The following is a 21,947-nucleotide window of genomic DNA, read 5'->3' on the forward strand; positions in this document are numbered from 1 at the left end:
CGAAAGAACTGAAGCCAGTGCCACCAAGTCGATTTTGACTCCTATAAGCTATCCAAGGCTGTGAATCTTTTTTTTTAAGGCTGTGAGTCTTAATGAGAGGTTATAGCCTCATCTTTCTCCTGAGGAGTGGCTGGTGGTTTTGAACTGGCGACCTTGCAGATAACAATATGAAGCTTACCTGGCAGTGCCACGGGGCTGTCCCTTTAAAGGATGTCTCCTAATTCATTTGACTAGTCCCCCCTGATGCTTTTCTGTGTTCTTTCCACTCCCCCGGTGTAGAGTGGTGCCGCAGTCTCATGTGGACCTGGTTTCTCTCTCAGGGACTTTCCGTTTAGGTAGCTGCCTCTGGGGTGCCCTCCAAAGAGCACTGCTCACCCAGTTAAGTCTGTGTGTGTGCGTGTGTGCACGTGGTAAGGGCAGCTGTGTGCATGGAAACAGGGTTTTCTGGGGAGAGGTTACAGCTCCGATATGTCTCAAGAAAGGGTCTATTCCCCCAAAGTTGGTAAGAGCAGTGATCCTGCACCCCACAGCGAGATAGCAGGGTTGGGGTGGGGGGTGGTTATTGGCTCTTGACCTTCTTCACTATGAGGCTAGCAGGGCTTAGCTAGAAACACCGGCCTGCTTGGAGCTGGCAGGCTTCTTAGGTCAAGTTTGACCTGGAGAGGCCCTTAGTGACTATCAAAGCCAAGTCTGGGGAAACCGAGGCCCCGGGTGGGGAGGGGCTCCCCGATGGCCGCCCAGTCCAGACTGCCCACTGCCGTCGAGTTGATTGTCGCGCACAGCAACCTTGTGTCGGGTCCGAGGCATTGTAAGTCGTGGGAGCAGATAGCTCGTCTTTCTCCCTTGGAGCAGCTGGTGGGTTTGAATAGCTGACCTTATGGTTAGCAGCCCAAAGCTAGCCCCACAGCACCACCAGCCTGGACTGCAAACCCAAACTCACCGCCATCCTGCCCATTCCAACTCAAGGTGACCCTGTAGGACGGGGTCCACCTGCCTCTGTGTGTATCTGAGGCTGTAAATCTGGATGGGACCAGAAAGCCTTGTCTTCTCCCAAGGAGTGGCTGGTGGGTTTGAACTGCTGACCTTGTGCATAACCTAATATGCCACCAGGGCTCCTATCAGCCTGGACTAGAACCTAGGCACTCTGATTTCCTGATTCAGAATGCTTTTTCTTGTCCCCCACTGCCCTCAGCTTTCCAAAAGCAGTATCAAACAAACATTGATTAAGCATCTGCTTATGTATCTCCTGCTTCCTCTCAGACTCTTGTTACATAGCTTGACCCAACCCCACCAATTAGCGGTCCTAGTTTCCTTAAGCCTGGAACTTAGCTGTTTCCTGGTCTGTAAGACTAATTGGTCTCTGCACACGGGGGGGGGGGGGGGGGGGCCTGGAGAGGCTGCTAACTTGGGGGAGCACAGAGCAGCCCCTGCTCATGGATGGTTATTTCTCTCCGAGCTGTAGACTCAACGCTCATGGCCCTAGAGTCCCTTCTGACTCATGGCAACCATGTGGGACAAGACAGAACTGTCCTGTGGTTTCTGAGGCTGAAACTCTTCATGGGAGTAGACAGCCTCATCTTCCTCCCGAGGAGGGCTGGTGGTTTTGAGCAATTGACCTTATAGTGAGCAGCCCAACGCAAAACTCACCACCCTATGCAGACTTATTGAGCATTTGTGTTTCAAGCACCGTGCTAGGCGGCCTCATCATGTAGACTTCTAGAAAGGGCTTGGAGACATAATCCTAGTCCCTCAATTCTTCACCTCAACCCATGGGCCTCTGCATTTTTCTGACGTCAGCAGCTTTTAATGCATCCTTAACAGGGCTTCCTTAAAGAGCGATCCGATCTGCTCATTCCGTTCCATTGCCCCTCCTGATGCAGAAACACGGTCCAGAGGGAGGGAGCATATTTGTTCAGGGTGAGCAGGGGTCAGATCCAGGCCGCCTAGTCTGCCCAACATCGAGTCCCTGACACCTGGGGCATGTGTGGTGCGAGCTACTCTGGTCTGTGTATGTAGAGTGGCCTTTTCTCTGGTTCCTGGGCCACAGGTGCTTCTGGCTAGGCGATTTGGGCTGGTGCGTGCTCCAGGGGGACAGTGGTGCCACCGTAAAGACCTCGTGCTTCCCCATTGCCTGTAGCAGGAGTCCTGGTGGGACTTCCAGGCACGCTCAGCGTGCTCCCTAGGCGTGGGTAGGCCTGTGCACTAGAGGCATAGGGGCCTGAGCCCCGGCATGCCGTGTGTGTGTGTGTGTGTGTGTGTGTGTACAAGCCCCTCCTGTCAGGGTCTCAGTTTCCCCACTTTCGAATCAAAATGTCTAGCTAGAGCAGTGGTTCTCAACCTTCCTCGTGCCACGACCATTTAATACAGTTTCTCGTGTTGTGGTGACCCCCCCCCCAGCCATAAAATTATTTTTTGTTGCTTCATAACTAATTTTGCTACTGTGATGAACCGGGGACTCCTGTGAAAGGGTCATTCAGCCCCAAAAGGGGTCCTGACCCACAGGTTGAGAACCGCTGAGATAGACAAATAACTTTGTGGGGTTTTTTGAAACCAGGTCAAGTTCCTTTTCTATTAGAGGCTCAGTCGTTTCTAATAATAGTCTTCATAGTGGCGATAAGTCAGTGTGAAAAGTCAGACAAACTCTGACTTTTCTGCTCTTGACTGTGTAAAAATAACTGGGTGGGGGAGAGGTGACATGCACAGGTGTGTCCTGTGTCCTCAAAGTGCTCCTCATGGTCAGGCCACAGGAAGTGGGTCACAGTGGTTGCTTGGGGGGTGGGGGTGGGAAGGGCAGGCCAGGGGAGGGAGGGAGACTTGCTGTCTTCATCCACCCTTCAGTACATATTTGCAGTAGGGTGTTATTGACTTGTTAAACATAAGTCATCCACTTCTAAGGCAATATGAAGAAACCAAAGGGAAATCAGCTAGAATCCCACATCAAAGAACCGAGTGGCCCTGGCCTCCCAGACGTCACAGGTGTGAGCCCAGTGCAACCTGGGAGAGTGCCAGAGCTCCATGGGGCTTCCTTGGTTTTCCGGGTCTCGCCCATTCCCTTCTGTTATGGGGCGTGGGCCCACCATGGAGGTAGTGTTCTCTGCACGTGGAAAAGTATGTGTTTTTCCGTCTCTGGCAGGTTTCTGCCTCACCCAGCTTTCACAGGATGCCACACTGTCACACAGCATGTGCACAGCAGCCCCATAAAGGACAGATGAGACATTTTAACCAGTCCAATGCACAGACATGACCCAGGCCCTACTTGTTAATTCAAGTACTTGTGCCGGGGCTTGTTGCATGCTCCGCTTTCTGTCCTTGTCATGTTGGGAGCATTGTCTCAGGTCGCTCAGCGCACTCCCCGAGTCTGGGTAGCGGTGCTCAAGCTGTGGCTCAGGCTGAGCGTCACCTCTCCTCTTGGCTTCTCCTTCAGCTGCAGAAACTGCTCCTCGCCACATCCTCCCCGACGCCAAGCTCTGACCTCCAGAAGGACGGGGCCGCCTGGAGGCAGGCAGGTCCCAGGTCTAAAAGCCAGCGGCTTTGTGTCAAGGTACTTCTTTCCCTGCCCCCATGCCAGCCTGGGACGTCTCCAGTGAGAGGACGTCTCCCCTCCTTGCCCCAGAGCAGCACTCCCCAAAGCTGATCAAAGGGGTATCCCCACTTCAAACCCAGCCAGCCTGGACTTTCTCACAGATGTCTGCGTCTTGGGGTGGAGGCACGTGTTCTGTGTCCGTTGAGCAAGGACAGTGATGTGGCTGCCCTCTGGGTTATATTCTAGTGGGGTTCCAGACCCAAACAGAAAGATAAGACATTTCAAAGAGGATTAGCTGCCTCGGGGAGGGGTGACCAGGGAGGGTTCCTGGTGGGGGTGACCCACCTGCCCGCTGAGAGCGAGGCTGTGCGTTCAGCTGTAGGAATGTAGAGTAGTCCTGGCCAAGGGTGGTGGGTGCGTGACAGGTGAGAGGGGCAAAGAGGAGGCCGGTGCTGGCCTGGCAGGGAGGGGCAGAGTCCAGATGGAGGTGGGCTGTGGGGGCCACTGAGTGGAGTTGAGATCGCCAGGAGGCAGTGAGCACCCAGGGTCAAAGCAAGTCCCTTTTACTGCCTCCGCCTCGGTGAGCATAATCGGGGGCCATCGTAGTCCCTGACACTGAACCCGCCCCAGCGGTCCCTTCAGGAGATGGCGGCTACGATTCCACGCTCTCAGGGGCAAGGCCAGAGTGTGGAGGCAGGGTGTTAGCACCCAGGTCCCTCAGTGTAGGGACCCCTCTTTTGCCTGGACCCAGGAGGAGCTATGCCCAACCGATCCTAGCTGACCCTCTGAAACACAGGCTCCTTCCACCCCGGAGAGGTAGCGGTGGCCAAGCCCACTGTGAGGCCAGCTCGTTGCCCTAAGGAGACCAGTGGGCTCCTGGGGAGGTGGACTCGCCGGGGCAAAGGCCTAGAGGAGCTGTCCAGGGGGCATCCCGTCTCCCCTGTCGGCTCAGGAAAGTCAGGGAATGGGCTGGCTAGCAGATTGGCAGTCTGTTTTTTTTTTTTCTTTCTTTTTTGACAGCCTTATGGAGGTGCCACTGACATATCCTAAAATCCACCTGTTTTTCCCAATGGACACTAACTAGTGGAGACTGAGGCTCCTTGTTCTAAGTGGTGACGTGTTCTAAAACAGATTGGGGTGATGCAGTGATCTTCAACTTGCAGGGATGCATCCCCCAACCCGTTCCTGCTTTATAACACTGTCATCACCCCCACAAAGGTCCTTTGTGACCCCTCCCTTCCCACATAATTGCTGTTCCCACGCCAAGCCCAGGCACCCACTAATCTACTTTCCGACTCTGTTACAGAGGGGTATAGTGCTAGTAGGGTGGGGTGGGGAGCAATCAGGGTCTCCACAGTGAATCTGGAAGGGTCTTCAAGGACCAGATGCCTGGCCAACAGACCTGTTAGGGCGGCTGGTCCCCTTCATTCCCTATTGACCAAGTGCCTACCAGTGCCAGGCCGTGAGACGGAGGCTGGGGGCCTGGTGAGGGAAGGTGCTGTGGGATAGCCAGGGGGGAACTATTGCAGAAGGGTGGGGCCGCATGGGCCCCCTTCTGACTCTAGCCTCTTTCCCTCTAGATGGATGGCACCCAGGCGAAGAAGACCTCCCTGATGCAGCCTCAGAGCCGGAGCTGTACAGAGCTTCATAAGCACCTCACCTCGGTGCTGTCCTGCCCCCAGGCCAAAGCCTGCTCCCCAGAGAGGGGCCCGCAGCCACCAGCCCCTCTGAGTCCCCAGCTGCCTGTCAGGGAGGATGGGGAGCTGGATGAGGACTGCCCAAGCCCCCAGCCCACCCCAGCCTCCCCACGGGACTCCCCAGCGTCGGGCAGGGCAGGCCCCAGCGCCCAGGTTTCCAAGGAGGACATGCAGGCCATGGTGCAGCTGATCCACTACATGCATACCTACTGCCTCCCCCAGAGGAAGCTGCCCCTGCCGGTCTCGGAGCCCATCCCCCAGCCCTGCAGCAGCCCCTCCAAACAGGCCAGAGCCCGGCCTCGCCCCCAGCACCCTTCCAAAGCACCCTGGGCAGAGTTCTCCATCCTGAGAGAGCTTCTCGCTCAGGATGTCCTCTGTGATGTCAGCAAGCCCTACCGCCTGTCTACGCCCGTCTACGCCTCCCTCACACCCCGGCCAAGGCCCCGGGCCCCAAAGGACAGCCAGGCCTCCCCTGGCCACCCAGCGCCAGTGGAGGAGGTGAGGATCACGGCTTCACCCAAGAGCACGGGGCCCAGGGCGAGCCTGCGTCCGCTGCGGCTGGATGTGAAAGGGGCTACCCGCCGGCCTGCCAGGCTGCAAGAGGAAGAGGAGGGCGAAGAGGAGGAGGAGGAGGAGGAAGAAGAAGAAGAAAAGGAGGAAGAAGAAGAGGAGGAGGAGTGGGGCAGGAAAAGGCAGGGCCGAGGCTCACCATGGACCAAGCTGGGCCAGAAGCTGGAGAACTCTGTGTGCCCTGTGCGGCGTTCGAGGAGGCTGAACCCCGAGCTGGGCCCCTGGCTGACCTTCACTGATGAGCCCCTGGCCTCTGCAGAGCCCCAGGGAACCCTGCCCTCATCGTGCCTGGCCCCCGAGGCTTATGCCACAGAGGGGGTGCTGGGCAGCCCCACCGATGAGGACAGTGCCCACGGCCAGCAGCTCCTTGGGGTAGCCCAGATCCCGGCTCTGGAGAGCCCCTGCGAGAGCGGCTGTGGAGACACGGATGAGGACCCCAGCTGCCCGCGGCTCCCTTCCAGAGGTAGTCAGAGTTGGTGGCCAGCCAGAGAGGGGGCAGGGATGGAGTGTCGCATACCCTACTGGACCAGAGCCAGGAGTCCTGTGTTCCCGGCTCGCACCGCCATACCCCCACCCCCCAGGTGTTGTGTGATGTTGGGCACATCCTGTCTCCTCCCTGGCTGGGAGAGTTGGAGTCCACCTTCCGGAGATGCCAGTCCGTTTCTGTCTCCGAGTTTGCCACCCACTGTCTTAGTGAACCCTGCCTGCCGGCCCGCCTGTGGCTCATAGTTTCGTGAGGGCCACAGGTGGCCTTAAAGCATGCACAGAAGGGACGATCACTGCACGTTGCTATCAGTGCTTTCATGACCGCTCTCTGGGTGACGCGACAGGAGGCGTGGGTCTATCACTCTAACTTCACCATGATGTTTTAGGTTCGTGTTTTGATAGCTCCCAACCCTAAGGCTAGTGCTGGGGGTGATGGTAGCAATGGTTGTTGTGCCCTGACTGTGCTGACTGTGCTAGGGACTGGTCTAAGGCAGTGTCCAAGATCGGTAGCTCCTTCAGGGACCCCCCCAGATCCCACCGAAGGCCATTTGTTCCCCAGTCAGCCTATGTGATAAGCCCTCTTACTAACCTTGCTTTAAGATGCAAAAACTTGAGGATGGAGATATTTGGGGATCAGCCCAGAGAAATAGTCCTGGGTCTGGGGGTAGGATTCAGACCCAGAACCCCTCCCATTGGACCACATGGCTGGCCAGCAGGGGTTACCCTCACACCCACACTGCCCTCTCACAAACTACAGGGGCTCAGAGCAGCCCCTGTGCTGGGAGAGCCCTGGGAGATGGGGCTTTAAATGGTCCCTCTTCCCTCCCAATTGCAGGGCATTTGCATTCATCTGGACCTGAGAGGCGGCTGGAGGGGGAGGGGGGGATAACCCCTCCACAGGAGAGGCTTGTGATAGTGGAGCTGTGTTGGCAAATTTTGTCTTCTGTTTTGTCTTCTTTTCAGATTCTCCCAGGTGCCTCATGCTGGCCTTGTCACAAAGGTAGATCTTTAGAAAGTCTTGGTGGAGCCTTCCCTGAGACTGCCTTGTTGGGGGGGGGGGGCAGGGAGGACCAGGCTCTGCCTTGATCCCCTCAGAAGCTGGGCTCCCTCAGTCCCTACAAGCCCAGCGGCAAGAGGAGGAGTTAAGGCCTCAGGCGATTTACAGGCGATCTTATTTGGGACCTTGAAGTGATCTCTCCTTTGGGGGTGGGGGGCAGTGGACAGCGTTGATGAAGCCCTGTGACTCTGGGCTGATTCCTTTCCCCCAACCCCCACCCCTCCTGCAGCAAACCGGGGCTGTACCCCTCTTATAACCAGGATGGGGCCCCTCCACTTTCTCCTCAGACCCACTGATGTGGGTCCATCCTAGTCTCCCCCCAACCCCTTGTGTGGCCGGGGTGCCAGGAGTCTGCTGCTGACTGACTTCTGCCTTGTCTGTCCTCCCCCCACCCAGTCACCCTCCTTTTGACAAGAAGACCTTCGAGCAGACCCTGACCGTGGAGCTCTGCGGCACGGCAGGTGAGATGGGCCCCACATCGGTCACTGGGTGCGATGGAGGAGACACTCAGGTGCTGAGGCTTTAGGGACACTGGTAGTGAAGCTCATGTGTGTGGGGGGGTTACCTGGGGTGTCTGCTCTGGTGGCGTTTAGGGGCACAGTTGGTAGGGCTCACGAAATGAGTGGCAGTGGAATGAAAGGAGATCTCTTGGGTTGGGTTGAGGTGCCAGGGACCGAAGCAGGCCACCGAAGGGCTAGCAGGTAGATTTCCTGTCGCATGCCAACCAGCTCCTAAGGACTGGTGGTGGCAGGCAAGGCCTTGTGGCGAGCACTGAGCTCCACGCCACGTCCATGCTCAGCCAGCACTCTGGTGATCAGCTGGTGCTGCCTGCCCTCGTCTTGAGTGAGGAGCGGTGGCACAGGGGCTGCTTCTCCACACACTCCCAATCTGAGGCCCAGTGTCCAATGGACACTAAGACTGCTCCCCGCCTCACTCGCATGTTTCTCCCCCTGCTTGGGTAGGACTCACCCCGCCAACCACACCCCCGTACAAGCCCACGGAGGAGGACCCCTTCAAGGCCGACATCAAGCATGGTCCGGGCAAGACCTCGGCCCCTAGCCTCCCCTGCCCTGAGGGCCTCCAGCTTGGGGTGGCCACGGGGGCTGCCCACAAGCTGCCAAAGAAGCAACCTGAGCGGAGTGAGCTCCTGTCCCACCTGCGGCACGCTGCTGCCCCGCCGGCCTCCCAGGCGGGCCAGAAGCGCCCCTTCTCCTGCTCCTTTGGAGACCACGACTACTGCCAGGTGCTCAAGCCCGAGGGCGCCCTGCAGAGGAAGGTGCTGAGGTCCTGGGAGCCCTCTGCGGTGCGCCTGGAGGCCTGGCCCCAGCCAGGGCCGGCCCGCGTCAGGGAGGACAGCAAGAGCGGTGATGCCAGCGTCCCCGCCAAGGACAGCGCGCTGCTGAGAGACCGCGAGATCCGAGCCAGCCTCACCAAGCACTTCGGGCTCCTGGAAAGTGCCCTGGAGGACAAAGAGCTGGCCTCCTGCAAGAGCCCCGAGTATGACACGGTCTTTGAGGACAGCGGCAGCAGCAGTGGCGAGAGCAGCCTGCTCCCGGAGGAGGAGGAGGAGGAGGATGATGACGAGGAGGACTCAGGGGCCAGCCCCCCTCGCTCTGACCACTGCCCCTACCAGAGCCCACCCAGCAAGGCCAGTCGGCAGCTCTGTTCCCGCAGCCGCTCCAGCTCCGGCTCATCCTCCTGCCGATCCCGGTCACCAGCCACCCGGAGGAACTTCAGGTACAGGGGGGTGCTCTTGGGGGCTCTGGTGCCCATGATGCCTTGGGAGGGGAGAGCACGGTCTCCTGAGGGTGCAGTAGGCAAGTCCTGGAGGCCAGCCATGCCTGGTGTGGCTGGTGGTCCCCAGGCCTCCCAGAGAGCTTACTTGACTGCAGGCATTTAGGCCTTGGTCTGAATGAGCTCCCCCACCGGTCCCCTCCTCTCTGCTTGTGTGTGTGTGTGCCCAGAGTATACACAGCAGCTGGGGTTTGGGTCAGCACCCATTCCCAAGCAGTTCAAACACTCTCCTGACATTTCTATGGGAAAGGAGGGTTGGCCAGGCTCTAATCTAGGTTGGGGGTCTTGGGGTGCGTGGATTTAAAACATTGCTCAGTGCAGCCGTGTTCCACACCCAAAGCCCACCCTCGGCCAAGAAAGATGCTCGTCCCATCCTTAGGCCTTGAACAAGACTGGAGAGGGAGCCGCAGAGCCGCAGGGCACGTTGGATGGGATTGGCTCTTTCCAGGGGATCCTAGGTAGGGGAGGTTCTCCTGAATGGCCACTAGATGGTGCTCTTGGGTGGAGAGCAGTGCAGTGTGAAGCCCCTGTGTGGAACTTCCACTGTTGGGGTGACTGATAGCTTCTCAGGTGGGCCCCAGAATTTGCATTCCTAACAAGTTCCCAAATGATGATGTCCCCAGGGTACCATATTCTGAGATCAGAATCCAGGGCACATAAAGATGTCCTTTCTTAGACAAAGGTGGCATTGTATTTTTATAGCTATGCCTGCAGCTCCTAACGTTTCAAACATTTTCCTAAAGCAAAGGACTCTCTCCCATTAAAGCCATTGAAGTGTTTGTGTATACTGCCTGGGGAGTGAGTTCAGCGGGTGGGAGAGGCTCTAGAAACTCAGGTTCAGAAGCTCTGAGCTGACTGCTACCCAAAGGGAGCATTCCCTCGCAGCCCGCTCTGTTTCTCTCCCTTTTCTCGTGTGCGATACTAGTCTGGGCCAGGCTCGGGCAGGCTGTTTCTGCCCACTGAGGAAGTTGGTTGGTCTGGTTGGGTCCTGCTCAGTCGTCTGGCAGAGCTTGGTACCTGGTCACCCTCGGGTACCTGGTCACCCTAGTCAGCAGCTTTCTCCACTCCCATGTTCTCGGCCTCTGCTCCAGGCACCAAATACAGAGCAACAGGAAATGCTCTGAGCTAGTTTAAGAACACAAGCACATGACGTCTTCTATTGGCTGTAAGCTCTGCAGGTGGAAAAACCACTCCCCCCCACCCCCCATTGTATGATACATGGGGAGGATGTGATTGTAAGGTGACCCTGCCTGAGCAGAATGGATGCGCCTGGGGGGCTCACCTGCTTCATGTCCCCTGCTTCATCCACCGGGAAGCGGAGACTCAGAACAGTCAAGTAGAAAGACATTGTAAACATGTAAGAGCCGTGCCCATGCCAAGCACAGACGTGAGCTTTCTGACTGAATTCTCACCAATGGCCCTGGTGACAGGTACAAGCAATGAGCCTTTTTTTTTTTTTTTAAGAAAAACTGAAGCCGAAAGAGTTTAAGTAACAGGACCCAGGTTACCAGCGGGCAGTGGGAGAGCCAGCACTCAAACCCAGGCTGCTGGCTCAGAGCCCCTGGTGTGAGTCTGGGTTGACCAGAGAAATAAATGCAGAGACTCTCATGTGTGTGAGAGAACTTTATATCAAGAAGTAATTGTGCATCAATAAAGCATCCCAGCCCAGTCCAGATCAAGCCCATAAGTATGATATTAGCCATAACCCCAATATTAGCCCATGCACCACATGCAATGATGCCAAGCGCAGGAAGATCACAGGCCAGTGAGTGGAAAATCTGTGGATCCAATGACAGTGGACCCCATATCCAGGTCTCTGGCGGCCATGTGGCTTGTCAACAGGAATGTTTAGCAGAGAGAGTGCCCTGCCCCTTCTGATGGGAGAATCAAGGCACAGGAAATTCCCAGAATCCTCATGAGAAGACCATGCCCACAGGCTTTATTGGCTATGATCTGATTGACAGGCTAGACTCCACCCCTTCGCTCATACTACCGTCTAGTTGACACAAGATTATGTGACTAGCACCCCCGTTCCTATCCTGGGCTGGGCTCTCAAGAGGACCCAGGCAGAAGCTGGCAGAGCCGAGAGCAGGGCTGCCCCACCCCACCCCCATCACCCTTCCAGCCCAAGTCGGTGAACCAGGGGCCCCTCCGGCTCCAGGGTTGGTCCGCTCAGTCACTCAGCTGAGTTCAAGAGTTGTGATGGGCAGGCAGAGGGCTGACCTCAGCCCAGGGCCAACCAGCAGAGGGAGTGAGCCTAGAACAAGGAGACTTGCTTCCACCTTTGGCTTCCCCGATGTCTATCAAATCCTCTATTGAAGCCGAGCCCTGGGTTCCTCGTCTGGGAAAGCAAGGGCAACAGAAAAACCACAAGGTGATGGGGCTCTTTCTACCTCTCCGGACTTAAAACCAAACCCATGCCATGAGTCCATTCCAAGTCTAGGACCCAATCAGACTGCTGCCCCCAAAGCTATGCACCATTCCAGGAGCAGTGGCCTCGTCTGTCTTCTGCAGAGCAGCTGGTGGGTTCGAACCAGTGGCCTTCTGATTAACAGGTCAACAGGTAGCCAGCCCACAGGACACCCGCCCCCCCTCCCCCATCCTTCCTGGCATAGAACATAGTAATTAGCAGCACAGGCGTGGGGGTGCAGCAGGAAGCTGGCAGGGGTGGGGCAGCACAGGGAGTGTGGCTCCCCTCACCCTGTTGTCACTATCTTTGTGGGGGGGGGAGCTGGGCATTGGCAGGAGGGAGCTTTCACATCACTTCCGAGTGAGCCCTGGTTCTGGTGCAGCAGCAGCAGCAGCAGCGTCTCCCCGCTGCTCTGACCTGTGGTCTTCTTGGAGAGTGAGTGCTTCTGCTTTGCTTGTTCACTGACAGACGTGAGAGCAGAGGGTCGTGTGCAGACGGAACGCCAGGCGTCCGGCAGGCCAGGAAGCGGCGGGAAAAGGCCATTGTAAGTGACCTGGGGCCCTGGAGCCCAGACAGACTTGGGGCAAGCAGGGAGCCAGAAGGTGCGGGGGGCTTCTTGGGCCCGAAGCCCTTTGGAAGCCACCTGGTGAACCCCTCTCCTTCAGCCTCTGGGGAAGGAGAGCTGGGGGCCGCAGCTGGTTCTCTCCTTTGAAAAGCATCGCCAGGAGGTGACAGCAAAGGGTGACACGGGACGGGAGAGGAGCCTGGACCCAGGCAGGGTCCTTGCCGGGGCAGAGGTACATGCTACGCGGTGCAGGGGAGCAACGCCGGGCCTGCCAGCTACAACCAGCTACCACCTTACTTTGCTCTGGCCTTGGGAAACCTCCCACCTTCCTGAGCCTCGGTTTACTCATCTGTACTCAAGGGAGTGGGTCTTCGGCTCCCTGGGGGGCCCCTACCCTTTTCCTCCCACTTGGCCAGCACAGTCCACAGGCCCTGGCCTTGAGGGCTTGCCTGCTGAGCCTCTGGGGCACAAAGGCTGGCCCTGCACCAGGGAGCCGCCACTGCCCTTCCCAGGCCCTGGGGGGCGTGGGGGGGGGGGTGGAAGTCCAAAGAGACAGACTCCAACCTAACACTGAAGGCTCTTGGGATATATAGGAGGTGAGCCACACCTGTCTGTGCAGGCATGTAACACTCAGAACCATGGTCTGTGCTGAGAGCCGCTTTTGGGGGCCATCAGCAGTTGTCACCGTCTGGTCTCCATGCCCGTGGTTGGGGCAGAAGAGAGAGAGAGACACTAGATGGGGAGGGTATAAATCATGACTCCCGGGTGGGATATGCGCTTTGAAGTTGATGCCAGCGTGGAGGACGTCGTCCTGTTTAGACTGGGTGTTCGGGCTGTTGGGACAGACGCGCTACTTGGGTGGCTGAGGCGGGTGTGTGTAGGGCTCAGGAAAGGTGCCGCTCCTTGGGCAGAGTGCTTGGGGCAGAAGCAGAAGGGAGCTGCGTGAATTCAAGCTCTGCCAGGTAGGCAGCTCGATGGAGCGGCGTCCCGGACATCCTGTGGCGTGGGCTGCACGGGCAGGCTGCTGTGGACAGGAGAACCGTGCTTGGGGACCCCGGGTCGGTGCTTCCCTCCTTGCCGTCTGTGGCACAAGGTGGAATGGCTGGACAGTCAGTGGGTGCAACCTGGTCCCCCCAGAGCCGTCTCCACTCAACTGCCGGCTTTGGCATGGGAGCATAGGCTTCGAGTGGAACGCAGGAGCTTCTCTGGCGGCAGGGGTAACTCTTCCAGCCGCAGCTGCTTTCGCTGCGCCAAGTCAAGGAGGGGCGGTCTCAGCGGGGCTCCTCCCTCAGCCAGGCTGCTCTAGGATCGGGGCGCAGCGCCAAGTGTCTACCCTGCGACCCTGGCAAAACCACATGTGGTGGGAGTCTGGGTGCCCCAGGCCACGGCCTTTTTTCCAGTAACCTGGCTCCTGCAGACAACCAGCTTCCACTTCGTGTCCCACTCAGCATCAGCGTCGATCACATGGGGGGACATGAGTCCTCTCCTTCCGCCGCCCACTGTCTGCCTGTCACCCGCCAAGTCCCACCCAGAAGCGCTTGCCTTCCTTTGGCACCTCTCCGCAGGCCCCTCCTCCAGCAGGGTAGGGCTTCTGTTAGGCCGTCACCACTGCCCCTTCTCTGGCGCCAGCCCTCCCTGGGGTCACTTGCTCAGCCCAATGGCATGGCTGGGGATGAGGACACCATGGGAGCACACCACCAAGGGGGACCCCAGGATTCCCAGCAATGACTGGGCCCCTCCATTTCCCCCTTCCCCGAGCAGGGCGAAGGCCGCGTGGTGTATGTTCGAAATCTGTCCAGCGACATGAGCTCCCGCGAGCTGAGACGGCGCTTCGAGGTGTTTGGGGAGATCGTGGAGTGCCAGGTGCTGACGAGAAGCAAGCGGTGAGTCCAGTTACGTCTTCTGTGGGGCTGGGGGGGGGGTGTAAGGGGGGCGGAGACGGGGCTTGATCCCAGAAGATGCCCAGGAACATCGGTGGGGTAGATTTGACTACATCCCCAGGCTGGCATGGGGGGACCTGTCATGATGATGACACAACCTGAGCAGCAGCAGCAGCGCGTTCTGAGTCTGCAGGGAAGGTGCTAGCTCCCTAGAGCGGCCGTGACAACACTGCCACAGGCGGGGCCCTCGGAGCACGGCGTCCATGTCCTCCAGACGGGAGGCTCCATGTCTGAGTACGGGGCCCAGGCGTGCAGGACGAGTCTGCCTTCCTCCCTGGCAGCGCTTTCTTCCGTTTCTCAACGACCCTCATTTGCCTTTTGCTGCCCCCCATCTGTGCTTGTCTCCGTGTGTGCTGCTCCTGATAGCTTGTAGGCGATGAGGTTTAGGACCCACCTTATACTAAATAGGACCTCAGTAACCTAACAAAAAAAACCCCTCTTCCCAAATGAGATTACACCACAGCTCGCCAGGTTAAATTCTGACACATATTATCTGGACCAAGTCAAGAAATGGTGGTTTCAGCTTGGGCTGCCCACTCCTCTCAGCCAACGGTTCTGGGGGCACAGGTTCAGGGTCACTTAGAGATGACTGCTTATTTCTCAGTGTCTACACCGTGGCTTCAGCCACTCTGGAGGAGCCTCAGGGGAAGGGACACACAGCGTGGTCCATGAGAGGGGCAGGCAGTGCCCATGAGTTCTCGTATTTAAACTTCCCCACACGCTGTCATGTGTTTACTCAGTCTATCATTCTTTCTTCCTTAATTTCTAAACCGTTTTATTGGCATATAATACACACGTCACGCAGTTCAGTAGTTCAATCACATCAAAAAGAATTATACAGTCATCACCACAGCTGTTGTAGAACATCTTCTCCATTCTGTGCTCATCGACACGAGCTCTCCATTTTCCCCCAGCCTCCCCGCCACACCCAAAGGGATCATGAATCCAGTTCCTCTCTCTGTAGATTCGCCTATCCTGAATTTCATATACAGAAAAATATTAAACACAACAATAAAAAAGAAACAGGTTACAAACCTCACTAGAAAAGAAAGCATAAAATATTTACAGACTAGGACAAATTTAAAATGGATCAGAAGGGAGAGCAAATGATAAGCTGCTGAATTTCAACCACATGCTTTCTGTGGCTCTCCCTTCTGGGGAGCTCGGAAAACTCGCGTGAGCAGCTAGTGGCAGAGCCCGGACTAGACGCCATGTCTGCTGTCAGTGCTGGAGGTAGCAGAGGGGTGCAGTGGTGAAGGTGGAGGGGAGGCACGCACATCCGTGGCCAGCTTGAACACCCACCTTGCACTGGGCGGTCACTACGCCTCACGCTCCACCCTGTCGACGACCCTCCGTGGCACCAGTGCCCGTTTTATAAGCAGCCCTGTTGTTTCCTCCTGGCCCGGGCTGCAGGGCTTCATCCGGAAAGAGAACTGAGCACGCACAAGTATCCAAACGTGGTCAGTTTTGAAATATTTCCAAATCTTCTCTCACAGACTGGATTAGCACCATTTTTAATGTGAAAAGCACCAGAGAAAACCACGTCGTGGGCCGGAGCCTGCGTGCAGCCCGGGCCTGTTCCGGTGTGCTGTCGCCAGGATCAGGTGGCCTTCACTTTAAAGGCCCCTGGGCGGGCATGGAGCCTCGGCGTGGTGCTCGGGAAGGCTCGCTGAGGAAGGTGGGGGGGGGGGGGCTGCACCTCTGATCATCCGGACTGTCTCAACAACCCTCTGTCTGAAAACTGTCGAGTTGGTGAAAACGGTGTGATCCATATGTCGATCACCACCATCACCAGAGGAAGGAGCGGAGAAGAGCCACTGCTGAGGCTGCTCTGTGCAACCAGCCACCGTGGGGCTTTGGTTTCCTGGTATAGACGCAGTGGTTCTCAACCTTCCTAATGCCGCGACCCTTTCATACAGTTCCTCATGTGGAGACCCCCGGCCATAAAATTATTTTCATCACTGTCATTTTGCTACTGGGATGAATTGGGTGACCCCTGTGAAAGGGTCGTTCGACACCCACCACCCCCCAAGGGGTCTCAACCCACGGGTTGAGAACCACTGCCTTAGAGGGTTAGGGCCACAGCTTCATGGGCCATCCGGGTACCTGGGCTAGCAGCATGCTGAGTGCACCTGTTCCGTCTCCTGCTGGGTTGCCGGTGCTCCGGCTCTTCAAAGCTGACCAGCAGCCATCCAAGGCGCCATTACTTGTCTCTGCTTCCTGGAGCAGCAGAGGAGGAAGGGACGTCGGGGGAATAGGAGGCCGAGAACGGATGTCTCCTCTGTCCTGAGATCAGAGGGATCCGTGGTGCCCGCCTACCTTTACTGAGCCTCTGGACCAAGGATTCTGTAGAAGAGTCCTGCTCAGGAGGAGGGCGTTGATACAGCACGGAATGTCACATTTTCGTGCAATTTACACTTTTGGGGGCCATGAAGCCTGGATGAACCCGTGAAATAATCTCTTAAATGCTTCATATTGGAAACTGCCCTTTGGAGTCTTCTTGTATTGCAGCCCTTATCACAACCCGTGCATCCATTGTGTCGGACACATTTTACATAAAGCTGCCATCATCCTTCTCAAAATATTTTCTTTCTACTGGAGCCCGTGGTATCAGCTCCTCATGTTTCCCTCCCTCCGCCACCCTGGTGACCCCTCAATAAATGATAAGTTATTATTTTCTTAGCTTTCACCGTCCGCTGTCTCCCTTTACCCACGTTTCTATTGTTCATACCCCTGGGGATGCCGTGTGAAGTCCTGAAAACCAAGCATGAATTTGGCTTGCCAGGCGACGCGCCTTTAAGATCTCTCTCGGCTGGGGGAGATTTATAGCAGTAGCTTTAATGGTTAGATTGGGTCCTCGGGGCAGCCAGTCTGTTCATGGAAACCAACCACCCAGGCAAGGTGCCGCGAACGACGGACGGCAGGATGTGTGCCGGTAGAAATCCGAGAGTCTGTCGGTGTGTTCTCTGCTCGGTCTCTCCCCAACGCTAACGGCAAACATCCATCAATCAAATGCAACCACAAAGGGAGCAAGCAAACTGATCTCTGAAAGAGAGGGCTTCGCGGATGAGAATTGGGGAGAGGGGGGCCATGCACCAGGTCTTACAAAGAACAGGGCTGGGACACACTGCCTGTTTGGATTGTGAGGAGGCAAGAGGACCCCAGCGTGGCCCTGGTTCAGGAGCATCGATTCTGTGGACCATGGACGCAGCCCTTCGAGCCGCCCTGAGGTCCCTGGCTTGGAGGAGCTCACAGGGAGCCGGCGGGAGTGAGTGCCCACCAGGCGTCACACGTGCTGATCGTTCGCAGAGCTGACCAAGCTCGTGCGCTCACCATCACTCCTGCCTTGGTGCCATACTCAAAGCCGGCTTCCCTCGTGGGTGCCAAGTGGCTGCTTCTTGCTGTGCCCACTTCCTACCAGGGAGACAGGGGTCGCCTCCCAGTCGCGATGAAGTCCCCGAGCGGATTTTCTTGGATTCTGCTTGGGTGGGAAGTTCATTTCAGCAACTCACCGGCCCACGAGCCTCATAGTCCCGTGAGTTTATTGAGCCCTTGAGCTGGCTTGAAAGCAGCAGTGTGTTAGACAAGGAGCCAGCCACGTCAGTAGTCAGGAAAGGGGTTTCTGAGGCTGGCTTTCACGGGTGCACAGAATTACAACCTGGAAAGTGATCTGATGGAGGAGTAGGTGTGGAAAACTCAAGAGGGCAGGAATCGTGAGGGAGACGAAGGGAGATGTTCAGAATTCCGGCTCAACTCCTGCCAGGGAGGCCTTGGTTGAATCCCTGCAGCACCGCTTGCCCTCGGTGAAGGCAGCCCACAGGGTCATCTGAAGCCGGTGGAAGGTCCGCGTGTGCTGGCTGATGCCTGGCACACTGATTAGATGAAGGGGTCTTCCCATTCTGTGGGGAACGGTGATGTCGCGGTGGGCGCCGCCACTACCTGCGGGACTGGCTACCCTATCACCCTGGCTCTCGCGCCTCATCTAGCAGTGGTGGTGCCGCAGAGCCCACCAAGCTGACCAGTGCCCTGCTCTCTGTCCTCTCCCCCCAGAGGCGAGAAGTACGGCTTCATCACCTACCGGCGTTCCGAGCACGCGGCCCTCTCTCTGAGGAACGGCGCTGCCCTGCGGAGGCGCCATGAGCCCTCCTTCCAGCTGAGCTCCGGAGAGCTCCGGCACTTCTGTTGGCCCAGATACACGGACTACGGTAAGCACCCGGGGCCTCCCAAAGCATGATGGCCGGTAGCTTCTGCCAGTGGAGCCCAGGCTGAGTGCCCAGGGCTGACTGGTGTGGCTTTGCAGCCACTGTGCCGAGAGAGCACCAACTTGTTCCTCTCCGAGTCCTCGTCTTGGTGCCAGGGCCTCTTGGAAGGTCCAGTCGTGTGTTCCCACCAGTGGGTAGACCAGTGGCTGCTGCTGCGTCTTTGACAAAACCAGCTACCACCCTGCCTCCTTGAGAGGGCATCTTACAGTGGGCCCTCTCCTCCCCTCCCCGTGGGGGCAGCCTGGACCATGAATGGACCGGACGGACGGATACCATGCTGTGTCACGCAGGCTTACATTTGGGGACACGCTGAGCATCATCCTTTGGTCTGCCGACCAGCCAGCGTCCCTCTGTCAAGGGTTGGGCCCACACTGAGTATGGGGACAGCGAGGGGGCTCGTGAGGGGCCGGGGGCAGGGGGGTCCACAGGTGTTGGAACTGGCAAGGCTCCCTCAGCAGCCTGGCCCCTGCACGCGGCGCTCACCCAGGCCCTCGGAGGGCCAGGCTCCTGGATGGTTCCGCTCACTGACTCCTCCACCCCCTCCCCAGATTCCAGTTCGGAAGAGACCCTCCCTCCGTCAGTGAAAACCAAGTACGAAGCCATGGATTTTGACAGCTTGCTGAAGGAGGCCCAGCAGAGCCTGCGTTGATCTTAGCCTTAACCTTCGAGGAGTGCCTCAATACCTCAGACAAGGCCCTTCCAATATGTTTACGTTTTCAAAGAGATTCGGTCTGTGAGGAGGAGCGAGCGCGTGCGAGAACACACGTGAGAGACTTGAAACTGCTGTCCCTTTTAAAAAAATCAATGTTTACATTGAACAAAGCTGCTTCTGTCTGTGAGTTTCCATGGTGTTGACGTTCCACTGCCACATTAGTGTCCTCGCTTCCGATGGGTTGTTGTCCTGGGTGCCCCCCTCTACGTGCCGGGTCATCACCTGCCCCCACCCCCTTCCTTCCTTCCTTTCTTCCCGACCGACTGCCCTCGTAGACTCGCAGCTGTGTGCACCATACCATTTCTTGTCCGTAGTGTGTGATGATGAAATTGTTACTTGTGAATAGAATCAGGATTATAAACTCATTTTTAATTGAAGAAAAAAAAAGTAGATCCTTAAAATAATGTATTTATGGCTCAGCTGTCTGTGCCTGGGATTATTTGTGTTGCTCCCTTGGTTTCTGAACTATGCACACTGTCGTGAGGTGTTTGCCACTGAGCTCCCCTGCTCCCCTAGAGACAGAGGCTGGTCCCCGGGGCAGAGGCGGCCCAGCCACACAGAGCAGCGGCAGGCCGTGCCCACTCACCCCGTGCCAAGCCCTGCCCTGACTCTTACCGAGCAAGTTTAGCGACGAACGGTGGCTGCCATCCAGTGCCCGTCTCACATTTGCAGTGTGTTCTCGTCCGTGAGTGTAGCAGACACTCACGCACCCCGTAAGGAAGGCAGGTGAGCAGCTAGGCTACCACAGACCCCCAGGTGAGGGGAAGTGACTGGCCCACGGTCCCACAGCCAGGGGAGACTGGAGCTGAGCAGGCCGCGCCTCCTCATCCTGGTGCCATGTTTGCGCAGGGCGGCGGTGAGGTGAGAAGTTCTAGGGGTGGGGCAAGTGAAGTTCAGCTAACGTGGGCAGTCATTTTAGAAGGCTGAGGGCCCCTTTGGTGGGGTTAGGTTAACAGCTCGCCCCCCAGCTTCAGAAGAATTCTAATTCCGGTGGGTAGCCCGGCCTTAGCTTTGACCTTGAGGGGTCCCATGGACACTCCATGGAACATCAGTGGCACGCGTGGCTGCAGGGCAGTCAGGGAATAGCCGTCCTTTGGTCAGCCGACCAAGCTCTGCCATCTTTACCACTCCTCCTCTGGGCGGGCGAAGGCAGGGGCTGCAGGTTGGGGGTGGGAAGATACTGTCCAGGTTCCCCTCCAGCTCAGAAAACTTTCTAGTCAGCCTACTTCCAGCCTTGTGTTAGTGTGTGAAACGTGTGGGAGGTTGACCCGTGCCTTCGGGGCCGGGATGGAGAGCCTGGCCGGCAGGGTCCAATGAATATGCTGCTGCTGCCGCCAGGCAGAGCAGCCTCTCCTCCACCTCTCGTGCCTGAGGGTTTGTGAATGTTTTGTATTGAAAAGAAAGGGGGGGGGGGCGGCTACTTGGGAAAAGTTTGAAAGTCACTCATTCAACAAACAAGCTAATTTGATCTGCTGTGAGTGCCAGGCCCAATCCTTTAGGAATTATTGTTGTCTTTTGTTCTGTTTTGAAGATTCATTAAATACCTCAGTGAGTGAGCTGGGCTGGTATTCTTATTCAGGAAGGTGGGCATACCCCAAACCCACTGAGGGAACTTTAGTGGGAGCGGGGACTTTGAATGGTGACTGTCAGATCAGTTTCCTTTTCTGAGAAATGGATCTAGCGGGGAAATAGGGAGGTCGACTTCCCCTGCCTGTCAGCCTTTACGAGTCTTCGTTTCTTCTGCTGTGGTGGTGCCTAGTTTAAGACAGCAGACGCATGGCACAGGTGCCTCTATTTCCACAGGCCGGCCAGTGGCAGACATAACTAAAAGATCACAGACCCCCCTCCATGTTCTTTGAGTCTTAAGGTGTTAGAATGCACAGACATTACTAATTCATCGGGGCTAACCCATCTAATATCCTGGTCTAATCTTTGAAATGTTTCCATCACACAACAGTATTCCAGTGGGCTGGGTTTTCCTGCCTGCCATGCCCCGATCTATAAGAGAAGTTCTCCCTAGGCCATTCTTTGCCCGGGGCTCCTAATACCACTGTCACACATCTCCGTGATGGGGAGGGAGACGAGGGAAGAGAGAAGCCAGACGTGGGCATTTTTGGGGACTTCGTGGCCTAGCACGAGTCAGGTACACAGTGCATACTTACAGAATGGGCGAGAATTTAAGTCTTCTTCCTCTGGGTCCTGATGTGAAGGCAGTAGGAACTGGCCCTGGTTTCAAAGTCCAGAGGGCTGGGAAGAGTCCGGACTCCAGCATCCACTCTGGTCTTTGATACGCCCCCTCCCCTCTCACGAGCCCAAGGTGCTGCAAGAATTTGAACTAGGTGACCATGCAGCTTGCTTGCTTGCTTCTTCCATGACTGCACCAGGCATTGAGACGTGCTGGGGCCGCTGAAGGGACAGGATGTCTACCAGGGGATCCCACGGCTTCTGCTCTCCATCCCACACCGAAAAAGCCACCCACCTGACCAACCCGCAGACGCATTCGGTGCTGTGGACGACTTCATAGGGAGGTCCCTGCCAAGGTCTCTCCCCAGAGCAAGCAGTCCACCTTGGTCTCCTTCCCCTCAAGTGAAGAGGAGCACTCCAGAGGGAGCAGCAGCCTTTGGCAACCATCTCATTGTAGCTCTGTCCTAGTATCTGCCCTCGGTGATGTTTACATGTGATTGCCACACACGCTTCCTGTAGACCGTGTCCATAGCCACCCAGGCCGGGTGGGTCATACTTTTGTCTCTGTGCCGTGCTGGCGTTTTCCCAAACATGTCTAATCCAACCACCAAGTGGAATTCTTCCATCTCCTGCCTCAGTCGCTACGAGGCTGAATCAGACTCCTCATTCTTGGGGGCTCTGGTGACCGAAGGAAAATGCATCAGAGAGGTAAAGAACCGGAGTGCATGGAGCGTAGCTAAGGCCCCC

The 21,947-nt window shown here is 56.9% G+C and overlaps 1 protein-coding gene across 1 annotated transcript in view; it reads left to right on the forward strand.

Annotated features, from left to right (window-relative positions):
• The window catches only part of PPARGC1B (PPARG coactivator 1 beta), a 114,802-nt gene extending 94,419 nt beyond the window's left edge, over positions 1 to 20,383 (forward strand). Inside the window, exons 7-15 of the mRNA XM_075542712.1 lie at positions 3,425 to 3,541; positions 5,104 to 6,253; positions 7,240 to 7,276; positions 7,730 to 7,794; positions 8,296 to 9,070; positions 12,006 to 12,081; positions 13,864 to 13,985; positions 18,093 to 18,247; positions 18,853 to 20,383. Coding sequence (XP_075398827.1) covers positions 3,425 to 3,541; positions 5,104 to 6,253; positions 7,240 to 7,276; positions 7,730 to 7,794; positions 8,296 to 9,070; positions 12,006 to 12,081; positions 13,864 to 13,985; positions 18,093 to 18,247; positions 18,853 to 18,953 — 2,598 coding nt within the window. The 3' untranslated portion in view covers positions 18,954 to 20,383. The remainder of the gene's footprint in view (positions 1 to 3,424; positions 3,542 to 5,103; positions 6,254 to 7,239; positions 7,277 to 7,729; positions 7,795 to 8,295; positions 9,071 to 12,005; positions 12,082 to 13,863; positions 13,986 to 18,092; positions 18,248 to 18,852) is intronic.
• The last annotated feature ends 1,564 nt before the right edge of the window (positions 20,384 to 21,947 follow it).

Source organism: Tenrec ecaudatus, chromosome 2, assembly GCF_050624435.1.
Source record: "Tenrec ecaudatus isolate mTenEca1 chromosome 2, mTenEca1.hap1, whole genome shotgun sequence".
Lineage (NCBI taxonomy): Eukaryota > Metazoa > Chordata > Mammalia > Afrosoricida > Tenrecidae > Tenrec > Tenrec ecaudatus.